This window comes from Equus quagga, chromosome 12 (genome assembly GCF_021613505.1).
Source record: "Equus quagga isolate Etosha38 chromosome 12, UCLA_HA_Equagga_1.0, whole genome shotgun sequence".
NCBI classification, from domain to species: domain Eukaryota; kingdom Metazoa; phylum Chordata; class Mammalia; order Perissodactyla; family Equidae; genus Equus; species Equus quagga.
In genome coordinates this window covers 22,219,866-22,237,723 of record NC_060278.1, presented here as the reverse complement: position 1 = coordinate 22,237,723, position 17,858 = coordinate 22,219,866, and the positions used below count along the sequence as shown (strand labels likewise).

Sequence of the window (17,858 nt, the reverse complement as noted above, 5' to 3'; positions counted from 1 at the left end):
CAGGGTCTAGCCAATACAATAAGGAAGCCTGCAGTATAAAAGTACAATCTAAAAGACACCTACATCGAAAAGGGAGAAGTGAGGGGCCGGCCCCGTGGCCGAATGTTCAGTTCCCGCGCTCCGCTGTGGCGGCCCAGGGTTCGGATCCTGGGCGCAGACATGGCACTGCTCGTCAGGTCACATTGAGGCCGCGTCCCACATGCCACAACTGGAAGGACCCACAACTAAGATATACAACTATGTACGGGGGGGTTTGGGGAGATAAAGCAAGAAAAAAAAAAAAAAAAGATTGGCAACAGTTGTTAGCTCAGGTGCCAATCTTTAAAAAAAAAGAAAAAAAAAGAAAACGGAGGAGTGAAATTATTTTAAAACAGCATGATTGTATATATAAAAAACTCTATGGAATCCACAAAAAAGCTACTAGAACTAATAAATAAGTTTAGCAAGTTGGCAGGATATAAGATCTATATATAAAAGTAAATTGTATTTCTATATACTATACCATTTATGATACCATCAAAAATATTAAGTGCTTGGGAATAAATCTGACAAAAGAGGTGAAAATCTATGCACTCAAAACCAGAAAACGTAGTGGAGAAAAATTCGGGAAGACCTAAATAAATGGAAAGCCACACTGATTCTTGGGTCAGAAGATTCAACATTGTTAAGACGCCAATTCTCTCCAAATGGATCTATGGATTTAATGCAATACCAATCAAAATCCCAGCAGGCTTTTTTTGTAGAAACCAACTGAATTTCATGTGGAAATGCGAAAAACCTAAAATAACCAGAGTAACTTTGAAAAATAAGAACAAAGTTGTAAGACTAACACCACATGATCTCAAGCCTTATTATCAGGCAGCAGTAATCAAAACAGTGTGCTAGTGAGCCAAACATAGACAAGTAGATAAAGGGAACAGAATAGAGAGCCAAGGAAGAGATCTATACATATATGAACAATTGTTTTTCAACACGGTGCAAGGGCAATTCAGTGGAAAAATGATGGGTTTTTCAACATGTGGTGCTGGACCAACTAAACATCCACATGCAAAAAATAAATGAACAAGCAAACTTTTTGATCCTTACTCCATATAAAAAGAATTAACTCAAAATTATCACAGGACTAAATATAAAATTTAAAACTATAAAACTTCTAGAAGAAAATACTGGAGAAAATCTTTGTGACTTTGAGTAGGCAAAGATGTCTTAGATACAACTCTAAAAAGAATGATCCACAAGTTGATGAATTGGACATCATAAAAAAAAAAATCTTCCCTTTGAGAGAAATCATTACAAGAATGAAGACAGGTCACAGACTAGGAGAAAACATTTGTAAATTATAGATCTGATAAAGAACCCTGAAAACTCAACAATAAGAAAACAAACAACCCAATTTTTTAAAAAATTGAGCAGAAGATTTGAACAGGCACTTTCCCAAAGAAAATACAGTGTCAAATAAGCACCTGAAAAGATTCTTAATATCCTTAGTTATTAGGGGAAACCAGATTAAATCTATAAAGAGCTACCACTCTACACCTATTAGAATGGCTAAAATTAAAAAGACTGATCATATCAAATCATAGAGTGGAAGTACTGGAACTCTCATAAAATTCCTGGTGAGAACGTAAAATGGTACAATCACTCTAGAAAACAGTTTGGCAGTTTCCTAAAAAATTAAATATACACCTACCCTACGAGGTAGCCAATCTGCTCCTAGATGTTTGCCCCAAAGAAAGAAAATCTTACAATTTCCATACAAAGATATGTACCTGAATGTCTATAGCAGTTTTAGTTATAATAGTCAAAACATGGAAAGAACCCATGTGTCCATCAAGAAAAGAATGGGTAAACTGTGGCATATTCATACAATGGAATGGTATTCAACAAGAAAAGAGAATGAACTGTTGACATAGGCTACAACATGGGTGAATCTCAAAATGATTATGCCGAGTAAAAGACGCCAGACCAAAAAAAATAATACTAAATGATTCTATTTATATTAAATTCTAGGAAACGCAAACTAATGTAGAGTGACAGAAAGCAGATTAGTGCTTACTTGGGAAAGGGGAAGGGATGGGGGAGGGGATTACCAAGAGACAGGAGGAAACTTTTGGGGTTGATGGGTATATTTGTTATCTAGATTGCGGCAACAGTTTCACGGGCATATACATACGTCACATTTAACAAATCCTACACTTTAAGAATATGCAGTTTATTGTCTATCAAGTATATCCCAGTAAAGCTGAGAGAAAGTCTTCCTAAAGGAGGAGGAGAAAGAGAAGGGAAGGGGAGGAAGGGAGGGAGGGCAGGAGGAAGGAAGGAAAGAACGGAAGGAGGGTGGGAAAGAAGAAGGGAGGGAGGGAAATTTCAGCTCTCAGAGAAGCCATCTGGGAGTTTAGGTTAGTGAGAGAACAGAGAATTTCCTTGAAGCTCCCAACATCATCTCCTAACCTGAGTAAGACTGGCCCTGACTACACATATAAGCTAAGTGACGTGTTCCACTGGAGTGTTTTGTTCAGATGGTTCCGTTCACATTCACTCTTTACAACTTCTCTGTAATATTTGTGGAACATCAGTGTCCCACCAGTCCGCCACCGCAGAAAAAGCTAACCTTCCTACTCCCACGATGGTAGATGAAAAAGTGAATCATTCCATGTAGAACTCAGGCCATAGTGGTCATCTAGGACTTATTTTTATTGGTTGAAATACCCCCTTCTTTCCACTTAACCCTTACCACAGAGAATTCTGTTAATTATGAAACTTTCCAATTAGTAAATCTGATTTCCCAAGATACAGTTTATAAAACAAGTGAGAGATTGACTATATTCCTTACCAAAACAGAGTCCTCAAAGGGCTCCTTTAAACAGGAAAGCTTCTTGAGGGCATCTAAAATTGATCAATACATAAAAAATTGGTTTTGCATACCTTTCAGGAATCTACCTACATACTTGTAGGCCAAACTGACCAAGTGAATGTGGTGTTTTGGTTTTGTGTGTATGTGTGTGAGGAAGATTGGCCCTGAGCTAACATCTGTGCCAATCTTCCTCTATTTTGTATGTGGGACGCCACCACAGCATGGCTTGATGAACAGTGTGTAGGTCCCCACCAGGATCTGAACCCACGAACCCTGGACTGCTGAAGTGGAGCACACAAACTTAACCACTATGCCTCCAGGCTGGCCCCAGTGAAATGAGATTTTGAACAAGCGCCCCTTTTTTTGGACAGGCGTTTCTGGTCATAGGTGTCCACCCTATGTCCCCTCAAACTGTCCCTGGCTGCCCTTGGTGAAGGTTGACCTGGAACAGTGGCATAGAGCTCTGATGCTGAGTGGGGATCTTCCCTAGCACCCCTAGTGGACGGGAGGACCACTGTGCAGCCATTGGGCAGCGAACCTGGGCTCACTGTCGCCCTTCTCTGGGCAGGCAGATCCCCAGGCCTGTGCACATCCCAAAGCCATGAGCAACCTGCTGGCAGTGTGGCTGGACCTAGCCCAGCCTCGAGTGTGGTTAGGTATCCCATCCACAGCCTGGTAGGTGGGCAGCACACGTGGAAGGCAGGTCGCGTGCACAGAGCGTGATGTGCACCCACTGACCCATCACAAACCAGTGCCTGCAGCCCTCCCCTGGCAGCTGGGGCAGAGGGTGGGTGCCCAGTTCCTGCCACCCTTCAGGAGATGCCACAATCACTCATGCACCCTGGTGCCTTCTCTCCCTGGAGAACTGGAGGCCCTGCTGCTGCCCTGGAAATGGCAGGTCACCCTCTGAGCTCTTGAGTTGACTGAGTGGCCTTAGAAAAAGCAAACTTTGTGTGTAAGACTGAAATTTTCTATGTCCATCACTCCCCTTTCTGCAGCGGCTACCATCTATCCACCTGCTGTCTTTCCTTCTAGACCTGTATCTATACATTTCCATACTCAAATGGACCCGTGAAACATCTTGTTCTGTGTTCGTTTATAGCATCAACAGCATAAAACCCGACATATTATTCTACGCCATATTCTTTTTATCATGCAACATGCCTTGGAATTCCACCCATTTTTGAACACAGAAGCCTACCTCGTTCTTTCTAACTGCTCAGGGATGTTCCACAGTGTGGGTGTAGCACAGTTTATTTCACCACTACCTTATTCCTGGCATTCAGATTGTTCAGTGACAGACAGTGCTACGATGAATGGCCATGTCAGCTCCTTCTTGGGTATTTGGGTGAGGGTGTGTACCCAGAAGTAGCTCAAACTAACCCCTAACCCTAGACCTGACCCTGAGATATATCACTGGACCCCCATATCTGCCCTCAACACCTCTGCTACATACAGACCTTTTTCAAAGAAAGTATCTATGTCTGAGAACCTGTGAGTTGAAAGCTTATAGAGCTATAAGGAAACTTCAGTTGGGGAGTGAAACTTTTTTCTCAGATCCCTGTTTCTCTCATTTCAGCCATTAGATTGCTACAGATAGAGGTCCACCCAGATTATCAGCCTACTTTTGGTGACTTTTGACAACGATTAGCCATGTTTTGTTTTGTTTTCTTGTTTTAACCATTTATTTTAGAGTTGGCCGGGTCTGGATTCAAATTTACTTGACTTCCCTAAGCCTCAGTTTCCTTATCTGAAAAAATGGACATAATAATAACTAACAGTCGTGGAGAATAAAAGAGAATTCATGTAAAGTGCTAAGCAAGGTGAAACATAGTAAATATATAATAATTGATGGCTGTTATGGACTAAGTGATTGACTTTACAATATAAACTGTATCTGAGTGTGTTTTGATATTTTGAATATTGAGATTATTTTTAATGAATAATGTCTCAATGTATTAGTATCTTTGACACTAATGATCTGTCCTGTGGATGGGGTTGCTATTTATCCACGCTACACAAAACGTCACATGCCCATGTTAATTGCCTTTAAAGTTTGGTCTAAATTCGGTAAACGATTAGATAATCTCAAGGTTGTAAAAGCCTTAAAAGATTATCTATTCCAACCCCCCCCCCCCCCCCCCCCCCCCCCCCCCCCCCCCCACACCGTTTCCTCAGGCATGCAGACTTTGCTAACAGTTTATTTCCCAGGACAGCTAATTCAACCAGATAAGTGGTGAAAATATCCTTAATTTCCAGAGTTGTATTACCTAATTTTCTTCTACCTTCAAAGTCATTCAGGTGATTAATTTTCAATTATTCCCAACATAAATGGGAAAGACCTTAAAAAAGCCCTCTTCATCGATTCAACGTATTCAGTTTATGGAGCACTTTACGAGAGCCACACTCTGTCCTGCGGGCTGGAGAGAAAGATGGACAAGAGATCGTCCTGCCCTCATGGGCTTCACAGTCGAGCGGGGGAGACAGCGACAAACGGAGTTGAGTTAGAGGCTAGATTTATGAGAAGGTAGTGTTTCACTGATCCTAATTAAGCACTGATTCTATTAGGCTGATATTGACCCTGTGCTCCAGAGAATCTGTCACAATCCAGGGACTTCTTACTTTTAGCATTGCATAAACATGCAGTAAATAAACAAAGAGGACAGTGTTCTGTAATGTAGAATTAAAGAATACACCTTTCTATCACAAGCAATTTTTTTCCCAAAAAAATCTTGAGCAAGAAAACATACTCTATAAATATAGCATTTCTTTTTTTATTAAAAGACACACAGGCATACATGTCCACATGCACATACACACACATACACAACTAAACGGGAAAACTTTTTTACAGCTTTCTGCAGGCCCTAGAGATTTAAATACTGAAACCTTCCATTTGTACCAATAATTCCTATACAGCTATATGGGGTGAAAAGGTTAATGATGAAATTTTTTTTTAAGTATGTTCCATTGACTATAAATGGCAGATCTGACAGTTAAAATGAAAATTGTTCCAGAAGAAACTTTAGTCAAACTAATTATTTGAGACGTTATAAGGATGTATAATTATATTCTTCACCTTTTAAAAAAAAGTTTTATTACAAATGTGCTTTTAAAGAACAAGTAGAGAAATAAAAGCTGTAATTGTTCTTAATTATAGCTAACTATAATTGCACTCAATTGCAATATGCTGAATATCACCAATGGCTAAAGAAATCCTGGCATACAGACAGTGCACCCACATTCATGAGATGAGGTACAGTTTTATGAATATTCTGTTATCTATAATTTAGCTCTTTTACTGTTGATTCCATTTCTGTGGCTTTATTTTATTTATTTTTTTTTTTAGTGATTGTAGAGATATAATTGTCATCTGTGAATGTACTGAAGGTTCATTCAAAATTCCCATTGCCACAAAAGACACATATTGGCGATTGTTAAATGAGAGATTTGGACCTGACCCACCATAGTTGAATACACAGATTTGAATTTTCAGAGGTAGCAATGAATACCACACTTAATTTACCCAGCAGAGTCCAAGAAGTCCATGGAAAATGTGAAGGATCTAAAATAGCATTAACTACCCCTCTGTGGATAGCTCTCAGAGTCATGTTATTTCAAATGGGCACAGTTAAGGAGGGCAAAAGGATCCCATGAATGGGAGGATTTTCATCTCATTCGTCCTTTTGTGCTGAGAACACAGATGGAGTTCTGTCTTTCTGCCCATCCCTCTGATGGGCAGGGCCGCCTTTATAGTCAGAAGGGCTGGGCAGGAGTCCACGACTTGACTGTTTTATCGCCAACTCTCAAACCTCTTGGAGCCCCACTTGACTCATCTGCAAAATGAGGAGTAATAGCGCCATCCTAGTCCTCATCCAGGACTGTGTAAGGGTAGATGTTGCAGAAAATGAAAACACTATTGGAGAAAAGAAGTGGATTCTTTAGCTTCAGGAGAAGGGAACATTTTATTATGTGTTTATGGTCACTGTTGTGAAAAGGAAAAAATAAAAAACAAACCAAAAAGCAAAATTCCCCCAGATCACATCTGAACAGCCTTTATTACTTTCCAGTTTCCATGACTGGCTGCTCTGAGCTTTCAACCCTATAGCCAAAGTCAGCGTTGACAGAATTTCTGGTACATTTTTTTCATTAAAAAAAGAGGGGCTCAATAACTTGGCGTGAGCCCCATTCCCCACTGCAAGTTGGAGGCCAGGTCCCCATAGAGGGAAGCCCTTTGAGGGGCTGTCCTTTTGGCAGAGGTCACGGCTACTCCGCCCCCAAATAGAAGCATAAATGTCCCTTACTTCCGGATATCTGGTGGAAACCAACAAGGCCAAGGGTCCTAAGTTCCAGCTTGTGTTCTTGAAAGCCCTAAAGCACGCAGCACCTGGCAGGACCTGCAGGTCGTGCTGTGAAGGGGGAGGAAGTCATCAGACTCTTAGCCAATCTGAAACAGACCAGGAGTTCAGGAGCTGGTGTAACCCATCTCTCCATTTTTTTTCATTGTCACTTCATCCCGTATAGAGTTTCACTGCAGCTGTCAGAAGCCGCCATCTTTTTCTCCCTCTTCTCTCCTGCCCCCAATCCTCTGTATCTTCAGCCCTCTGATGCCCTCCTCAAGGCCAGAGGCCATCCTGGAAAAGCACACGATGTCCTGCAAGTTCTCACTGGGAAAAGGCAGCATCTGTAAGACAAAATATCCTTCCTCTTGTTCAAGTCTGTTTCATCAGTCATGACTTTGGTGTTATGTTAATGAAGTCTCTCTGGATTTGTTTTCCTAAAAACCTCCACAGAAGGGGATCATCATGGGATGGTGCTCATTCAATCTCATCTTGCAACTTACAAGTAGGCATTCCTCTGTGTGAATGTTTGTTGCCATGGCTTCCCCACTCAATGGTCCACCTTGTGGGGGAGGGGTCCATATTTGTTTATTGCCTGCTCAACCCCCAGCACATAGAAATTGGCACGTAGTAGGAGCTGAAGAACTATTTGTTGAACAAATTAATAAATAAATGCTAATAATAAATGCTAATGAACTCAATACCAATACTTGTCGGTTGATGGATTAGGCCATTAGTCAAACATTACAATGCAGGCTGGTGTTTGCAAATCCCTCTTTGATCTAGAAATGATCAGGAGTGGGATGATTTTCTCTCATTAAGAGGACTTATTGGTGATATTATGTCCCTGGGAGCTAATAGAGAAAAATTAGGCATTATTGCAAAATGGGCTTCCTTTTAAACTGATTTATCAAAGAAAAAATTTTATTTTCGATTAATAATTTTTTGGTATATTTTCCCTTAAGAAGCCCCCTTGTGAACTGCAGTAAAGCTTAGAGCACAATAACCCAGCAATATTAAATGTGGAGATCTTTTAGTGTCTGAAACCCCCTCCCCCTTGCAAAAGCATAGTATTTGAAGGAAATACACTTTTTTTGAGAGAGAGATGTCATTTTGTTAACAGAGCTTTGAAAAAAGACACATACACACAGCCTTACATACGACTTGTCTGTTTTTTTGTTTTTGCCTTTCTTTCTGTCTCTGAGAGTACAAGTTGGTAAATGAAAGGTAATGTGCCATTTCTAGGCTCTGCGACTGTCCTCCAGGGCTGGTTGCATTTGCTGTTGCTAAAGGCTGAATAAGTGAGTTTTAATGAGCAGGAATTGTTACTAATGGCTGACTCGGGTCATCACTGGATCACATAATTTAACTGTGGTGGATTCACAGAGCATGAAGAGTAGGATGTTTAATAGGGAAACCCAAGTGTGTTGGAGACCTCCTCCTCCTAATGCCACCAGCAGTCTCGAGGACGTGCCCCCTCTTCCCAGGTGCATTCTTGAGCTAAGTGTCAAGATGACATTTTTGAAAGAAAAGAAAACAAGTCCTTCACGTCATCTTGAAAAGACGGAGAGACAGAAGCGCTATTTAAACAGTGGCCCCCTCACAGACGACGGTCAGGGCCAGATGGACAGTTTTTCAGAGTCAATTAAGAGAAACCCGCAGCAATTTTATTTTCAAGACACTGGAGCACAAGAACAGAAACAAAGGCACAAATCTGTAGCTGTATTTTCTAAAGAATACCAAAACAATCTGAAGAAATCTTGAACCGAAAAAAAACCTTAGCAAGGATTCTGGCTAGGACTTGCCTATTGAGATGGAGGCGGGATAGGCCAGTAATTACGCTAAATTGATCTTAATGCAGCACGTCTTCTGACCACCCAGATTGTGTGTGTGCCTGCTGCCAGATACAGGTTGCTAATTCCAAACGCGCCCCAGTACATCCCTGCTTCCTGATGGATTTGGTACATGGAAGTTCCGGCTCTCCACAGTGGCAACCCTCAGCCCGAGCTGAACACCAAGAGTGGTTGGAAGAAAAACTCCACCTTGTAGCCTTAATTTTATAACTGAGAGGTATGGAAGGGTTAATCCCTGTGAATGCAGGCTAGGCAGAAGGAGCTTGGAGTGGTACCTCTTGTGAAGTCGGTCTGTAGGCAGGACCACTTCTGCGAATGTTGCCGGCTGATGTTTCATCGGCTTCCACGTCGGAGTGGCTTTGAGAGGCTGGCCAGCCTCTGGAGTGACGTGAAGGAGCTCTTGTCGAAACCTGCAGTTTTCTAAGTGACAGGGTGAGTTTATCTCAGGGTCTCATCTCCCTTTTAGTTTGTCAGCATTTTGAACGTACAGATCCAGACCGCCTATCATTTTTTTAAACCACAGCAACATCTACAATTGTCTGCTTCACGCAGTGGATACTCGGTGAATATTCGCTGAAAAGAAGGAAAAGCAATAGTGCAAAGGAAAGAAATGGGCATAAGAAGTTAAGGTGGGGGTAGACGTGGACGCGTTTCCTGCATTCCCATATTCACACAGTCTCCTTATCACGCAGCCCTTCCTGACCACCAGATGGGAAATAATACCCCCAACCCTGCCTTTAGGTTCTAGCCCCTGCCTTGCTTCATTGCTCTCCATAACGTATGCTACGTAAGATAGTAATAAATCTCCATTTGTTCATTTGTTTTTTGTCTATCTCCTGCTTCTAGATTAGAAAGTTCCTAGGGGTGAGGCCATTTTTTGTTGTTGTTGACTGCTATAGAACAGAATCCAGAACCAATGAATGAATGTAGAAAATACATATCATGTCTGTAGCTTATATATCCTGACTAGCAGCAGTGTAGCACAGTGATCAAAGGCATAGGCTCTGGGGACAGACTGCCTGGGTTCAGATCATGGCTCTGTCCCTCACTAGCTGAGTGGCTTTGGGAAGCTACTCAGCACTTTTGTGTCCCATTTTCCTCATCATCTTGTAGTTGGATCATGGTGACGACTTCATGAGGATTTTTATGAGGATTAAGTGTGTGGACACATGTCAATGGCTTAGAGTAGTGGCTGGTATTAAATAAGAGCCTCAAAAATGTGAGCATGTGTGTGTGTGTGTGTGTGTCTATGTGTGTAGATTTCACCATGTGGGAATAAGTGCTAGTGTTTATATACAGGCACACGTGTACGCGTACACACACACACACTGATATTTTAATCATGTGAGTGAAAATTTAGGAGGGCTAAAAGTGGAAGAGAAGAAATAAATAAGGGCCAAAATAAAACATAAAGACAAATAAATGATCTGAGAGAAAGTCAGAGCAAGGGGAAGGGACAGTGTCTTTCTTTATCAGAGAAGAAACTTTCATTTCAGAAGTGTTTGGATTCCCCAGAGCTAAGGTTCACCTTATAAGAAATAGTTAACTGTGGACATTGAGGGTATTATGCTAAGTGAAATAAATAAGTCAGATGGAGAAAGACAATTACCATATCACATCACTTCACTTCACTTCACATCACAAGATTAACAAACATGGTGGAGATTAACAGGTTAACAGATACTGTGGAGACCAGATTGGTGGTTACCAGAGGGGAAGGGGGTGAGGGGAGGGGTAAAGGGGCACATGTGTATGGTGACAGACGGCAACCAGACTTTTGGTGGTGAACATGATGCAGTCTATATAGAAGTTGAAATATAACGATATACACCTGAAATTTATATAGTGTTATAAAACAATGTGACCTCATTAAATAAAGAAAAAGTTAACTTTCTAAATTAATATACGGATTTGTAATGATGCCTTTAAGGTAATCTTCTTGGCTACGTATTATTTGGAAATAGATTCAACTTTAAAGACTCACAATTTGCCCCAAACCCAAGTGACCAACAAAACAGAAAAGAAATCTGCTTCATTGTTGAGACTTTCCCTCTTAATTAAAATAAAGAAAATCTCGCTTCTATTACAACCAGAACATTAAAATGAAATTGTTTGCAGGACAGGCAGTGAAAATAAAATATATTTTAAAGAAGTCTTTGTACTTTTGGGAGAATCAAAGTTACCACTGGAGAGAAACATTCCTGGTCTTAAAAATATTTGTCATGCTGACACACAATTAGCACCGGGGCTCATGTCCTCTGTTTTATAGTTGTTGGCTAATTTTGGAAACTGGCAAGCTGCACAGAAATAGATGGTGTGCTCTTGCTTCAACACTTCCTAAAAAAAGAACTGTTTGCATGGTTCGGGAATGGGAAGGGATAGGAGATGACGAGGAAGTGTGCTATTTCAGACAGCTGATAAAAGCTGGCACCACTCTGTGCACTGATGAATGTTCTACACGTTTAAAATTAAAGTTGTTTTTTAAGGATTGCTAAATAATCTACAAAAACTGTATATAATACACACGGGACATTTGTCTGCTTTTGCAAGGTACTTTTCTGGTTTTTTCCTTTGATAAAATAATTTTATAGCACAACTTCAAATTTGCAGAGGGCTGTCTTGTTTGTTTGCATTGTTGATTGATCCAACAATTCTCGATCAAAGGGCAGCGTTATTATTACATTCTGGGACGCAGAGACCCCAAGCACAAGGCAGAAGGAATAGCAATAGGTTCACAGCAAAATCGAGGAAAAGGTACAGAGCTTTCCCATATGTCCTCTGCCCCCACACATGTACAGCCTCCCCATTATCAACATCCCCCACAAGAGTGGTGCCTTTGTTATAATCAGTGAACCTACACTGACACAGCGTTATCACCAAAGTCCTCAGCTGACATTAGGGTTCGCTCTTGGCATTGTACATCCTATGGGTTTGGACAAATGTGTAATGACCTGTATCCCTTATTGTGGTACCACACAGAGTAGTTTCACAGCCCTAAAAATTTTCAATGTGTCACCCTCTTTAAGTTCTTTTAATTGAGTTATGAAGCATTATTTAGATGAAGCATAGCATAGTATGCTAAATTTATTTTCCTCAAGGATTTCTTGGCAAAAGGTGTAAATTCACGTAAACTTGAATAATTCAGATCAGTTGTTGGCAATAGTAAGTGGGTAAAATGAACAGGTCACCAATCAGCTCTGGTGTTTCGCTGATTTCGAAAATGGCGATTGGTTGGTGAGTCCTGGCTGCATTGTTGCCGTCAGATACAGAGATTCTTTATATGTTTTTGTAATCGTGGAGCTACATGCTCCAATGGAATCTTCAGGTTTTTAGTTAACATCTTGTAATTTAAACTCTGTTCATCCATTCATTCACGTTCGCCAAAAATTACTTTTCCTATAAAGCAATACCTGTAAGTAAATTTTTGAGGACACAGTTGTGTAAAACATAACTTTCTCCTGCTAGTACTTACGATGTGGAGAGCATAAATTTTTCCCAGTATTTGTTTTTTGCTCTAAAGATAAGGCCAACACCTTGAGTGTGTGGGTTTCCCAAACGGAGTTCTATATTGTCTTTCATGCACAAATCACACCCATAATTTACCATTAGGAATTTCTAGTTTATTTTTAAGAGGAACAAGAACTTAAAGATGCTTGTGGAAATCTTGTCTCCCCCCGGCCATATTTATCGTTGTCTTGCCCCCAGACCTAATTCAGCATCAAGTTTCTTTAGCCACTTGTTGTTTTTAATCTTTGCAAAGAATCCAACTTAGTTTTCCTCGAAACAAGAACTTTTCCATACTCCTAGTTCATTGGTTTTCTATCATGTTTAATTAAATTTAAAAACTAGAATGAGTGTCACTAACATAAACATTTTGGGGAACAAACACAGCATAGACTTGGTAAGCATGCACACTCAGGCAACAGAAGCTACAGTGACACAGGCGTTCTTGAGAGCGCTCGGTCACCATGTTTCTCCACGAGAATGGAGAATGTGGATTAATCCAGTAATAAAACACAGGCCCATTGTAGACATTTGCCTTCTATTTCTCTATGGCAGTGGTTCTCCACTGAGGGCAGTTTTGCCCCCAGGAGACATTTGGCAATGTCTGGAGACATTTTGATTGTCACAAATGGGAACGGGGCACACTACTGGCATCTATTGGGTAGGGGCCAGGGGTGCTGCTAAACATCCTACAATGCATAGCACCACCCCCCACAACAAAGGATTTTCTGACTCAAGATGTCACTATATTGCCAAGGTTGAGAAATGCTACTCTACTGTGATTTAAATGGATTTATTATAATGTCCGTTTAGTATAGTTTTAAAAGATACCAGGGGGACTGATAATATTAAAATATGTATAACCTGGAAAGCAAAAATAAAGAGTTAAAAGATTAGAAAGAAGAAAAGGTTATTATACCTTAACCCCTAGGATGCTGCTGTTACTATGAGCAAGCTCCAAACATAGACCCGTCCCTCAAGGGCAACAAGATCACAAAAGTTCATTAATTCATTCCTTACAAATTGAACAAGTATTTTTGGAGTACTCATATACGTTGGTCGCAAGTGACAAAATGATAAATAATGAAATCAAGTTTAAAAGATATTTCTGTTGTGATGTTATAAAGAAAGACTAAAGGGAGGGAGCCTTCTCAGCTGGGGTACCCACAATTCCAGATTCTGTTTGGAAGGAGAAATTTCTTATGCAAGCACTAAATTCTCAGAAGAGATGAATACATGTGACAATGCCTTCAACTGTGGTTTTGCTGAGGGAATGGAAATATTCTCTCAAAAGCCAATTTCTGGAGCAATAAAAGCTGAAGGTTTCATATTGTGTGGTTATTTGGGAAAGAACATTTCTATAGAAGCTGAACTCATAATCACTGGTATTTTTAAGGCAGCATGGCTCTATGGGAACAAGTACATTCCAACAGTGCTCAGGTACTGTCAGAGACAATAGGTGGGAGGGAGTTCTAGAAGCTGGGAGGGTCAGAGAAACTTCATGGAGGAGGAAGTCCTTTAATTGGGTAAACAAGATGAGTAAAGACAGTGTAAATTTAAAGCTGAGATTCTTAACTGAAGGTTGACGAGTTAGCTCTAAGAGGCTCATGAACCATCTACAATTGTGCACCACATTTTGTGTGTATATGCTTGTGTATATTGTTATTTTTTCTATGTAAGGTGTTCGCATCTTTACTCATATTCTTAAAGGGATTACATGATGTGAAGAAGATTACTCACTGCTATTCCTAAGAATTATACCTTTAATCTTTCCGTGTAAAGTTTAGCCCACCTCAGCTTTTAAAATATCCTAACGTTAAACCTCCATCTCTTCCTCCTCCTCCTTGCTCCCCGTTGCTTCCACGAGCACAGCTCTGATTGAAAGACAAGATATTGCAATTAGGAAAAAGTTAGTTTTGAAACTTTTCTCAAGTCACTCTTATTAATACGCTATAGAGCCTTCAGTGAGTGACTTATCTTTTGTGCCATTTGAATTGTCATAGCATCTGCCTTCACCAATCCCAACTGGTAGGACATTATAACAAAGAAATGAAAAACAATATGCTACTGAAAGAATTGGATTTTGCGTTAAACGTGTTCCTTCATGAACTTCCGGTGACAGAGATCATCAACACGAAGACACATCCTCAAAGGAGTTTGTTCCTAGGTGATTCTCGGAAAGAGCACACAGGTGCTTTGTTTAACTGGAAAATAACTAAAAGGTGGATTGGGATTTTTTTCCCCCTCCCATTTTCCTTCTGTATGTTGTACAGTTTTAAATTTTAATGTTTTAAACACAGTTAAGTTCTACCACCAGAAAGCAGAGGTAGAGATTTTGCATGTATGTAAAACTTCCTTTGACAGTAACCATTGAAATGTTTATGGCAATTAATCAGAAATGTGACTAGTCAATTTGAAATTTCTAAACAGCTGCATAGAAAGTATCTTCTGCACACATAGATACCGTCATGACTTGGTGCATTATATTATGGTTTTATTAAACATATTTTTATAATTTGCCAAAGTAAGCTATTCATACTTATCTTCTTTTTCTCCTCCAGAGAGACAACCACAGAGTTAGCTGGAAGTCTACCAAGGTGAGCAGGCGAACCTTCCTTATTCTGTGCATGATTTCTGATTCACCCTGAAAGAAGTGCTGTGTCCTCTTGGAAAGGATTGTCAGATTTTAAGGCCTCGTATTTCACTCTGTCAATTCCAGAATCTGTGTATGAGCCACACAGGCGTGAGGTAACCAAGAAGTAACGAGGGTGATGTCCATAGATGACTTAGGGAAACCATTCTCATTCTTCTGAAGTTATATGTCTTTGGAGATGTATATATGAGCTACAGTCTTCACAGAAACCATAAACATGCTGCTTCCTTTATTATATTCACGGGAATTGGCAATCTAAAACCACATTAAATTGTTTGTTTCTTTAGGATATCCGTGACGGTTATTGTGTTCAAGGATTTGTAGATTTATGAGAGAATCCCCAGCTTTCTCTAAAGAACTTACATCATGGTTTTGATGACACTATAAATACATTTGTAATTCTTATCACCATTTAAATAAATGCTTAATATTAATATTCCACCAGGAAAAGAAATCAAAACATAAATTGGTCAATGTATTTTACGTATTTTTGATATTTTATGTCATTATATGAAATAAGATATTAACAGGATGCAAATTGTAGATGACAAGCCATCAAAATGATTGCCATTGTTTATTAGAGGAAAGAAAGGGAGTGGCAGTATTTTAAGAGAGATTTTAGTGGGCATTGCATAGAGCATCTAGCATCGGGCCCTAGTCTTTGGAGGTGCTCAATAACAAAAATGAATGAATGAATAGGCTGTGGGGTATTGCTGGCAAACTGTTGGAAATGGAAATCAGGAGACGCTCAAGAACGAGAAAAAGAGAGGGAAGAAAATGTGATAATGAACAGAGGGGGAAAGTACATATCGTTACCATCTGTTACAGAAGATAAGCACATTTGGTTGCTTTTTTTAGGTAAAGAAAATCTTTGCTCATAGGATCGTGACTAATATTGCCAAAAAACTGTTTACTGTGATCCAAATATTTAAATTACTATATGTCTTAATTCTTTGGCTAACGTCCCCAAGAAACATTTCAACTGTTTGCTGGTCTACAGGGCTAAAACCGTCCGTGTGTTCTGGTGTGTCCCCAGTGAGTTTGTTTATCATTCTGCCTTCACTCTGAAGAAAGTCCACTGTGAAGACCTAAGCATCCATTATTTTCAGGGAGAGAGAGAGTTGTGTATCTGCCCATGTTTGTGGTGAAGAAGTTAATCCCAAAATAATGGAATGAAGAATGACTCAAACTTTTCTAGAATGGCTAAGAAATGGACCACCCTCATATTGTCAGATGAGACCTACACGGAGCTGTAATCATGCAGATAAAAATCACTCAGTTGTCTGAGAAATCTGGAGCATACCCTGAATTCTATTAAGTAGCATTGTATCGTGAATACCAAGCAGCAGTTGCCACATTCACTGCGAAGGATCTTCTATTGTAGCTGGTTTATGACTCCAGGGAGAGTCCAATCTCTTCTGGAGTTTGGTGGGAGGTATTTTAGTAATGAGCCTACTTATTTTTTTTTTCATGAGTTTCTGTTATTCTAATGTTGCATCACGTTGAAAATAAACATGACAACAATCCCATTCGAACTGCAATTCGCAGTCATTGTAAAGCTTGGCAATTAGGTTGTGAGAAATAATATGTCAGTTCTTTCTCATTTATGCTTCTCATAGAGCCTCAGGTATATTTTTGACTTTCTTCAGGGCAGTTTGGGGCATATCCATTGACAATTATTTCCCTTCCGCACATTAGCATGAAATAATATAATTATTTCATGATGAATACTTCTCTTGGCAGCCAGACTATTTCTTTTGCTAACGTTTGTTTGTTTGTTCAATCTTGTAGAATTCCATCCGTTGTTCAGCTTCCAGCCTTTCTTCAGATTTCTTCAGCCTGTCACTGGGAAAGTACAAATGAGCCCTGGAAAACCTTGGTGCTATTTAGAACAAGGCACCTGTAGTTATTTTGTTTGTTTGTCAGCTAATGATTAGCGGAACATGATGCTTTGGGTTTTTTATCCTTTTAGTCGTAAAAGCATGCTTATGCTATGACATCTAGGAAAAATGGAATATTCTGGCAACTGCTAACTAGTGAGATGCGGCTGGGAACAAAGACAGCGGCATTTTATAGCAGTTTTATGATTTGGTTTTCCTTGGCTTTGACTGTCTTGAAATTTTCCAAAAGGCCATTTACAAATATCGCACAAAGGTGGAGTATTTCAGCTTTAATTGCCTTACATGGCATTAATTTAAAGGAGCTCACCACTAGTTGATAATATTCTGTGAAAATGTACAAATCCCATAGCGGTAGATTGTGCCTTGCTAGTTAAAAATGCTTTGAAGTTGAAATGAGGTATGTGCACAAGGTGCTGGAACAGGCACCAGGTTTGTTTCTCATTGCTAATGATAACCAAAATGTGTTTTTGAATTCTTGCCATTGCTGAAATTAAATCCTAATAATAATATGTCACCAGAAAAAATTAGATTATATGAGGAACATGCACTAAGCATTGTAATTATATTATAAATATTAAAACCAATGATCTTGTTGGGATTAAAACAAATATTTAAGCTTGCTCCACGTACTGCTCATGCTGTCCTGTTTATCTTGAGGCGTCCTGGAAATGGGATGTATGGTTTCATTTCTAGAACCATGAAAATGATCGTTTTCAATCTTATGTATGATTCCTTGCTTTTATTTTGCTGTAG

At 39.8% G+C, this 17,858-nt stretch overlaps 1 protein-coding gene across 8 annotated transcripts in view; it reads left to right on the top strand.

Annotated features, from left to right (window-relative positions):
* The window catches only part of CELF2 (CUGBP Elav-like family member 2), a 507,313-nt gene that overhangs the window by 103,334 nt on the left and 386,121 nt on the right, over nt 1–17,858 (top strand). For all 8 annotated transcript variants that reach the window (XM_046678505.1, XM_046678506.1, XM_046678503.1 and 5 more), the window contains one exon: nt 15,113–15,148. In XM_046678505.1, the coding sequence (XP_046534461.1) occupies nt 15,113–15,148 (36 nt within the window). The remainder of the gene's footprint in view (nt 1–15,112; nt 15,149–17,858) is intronic.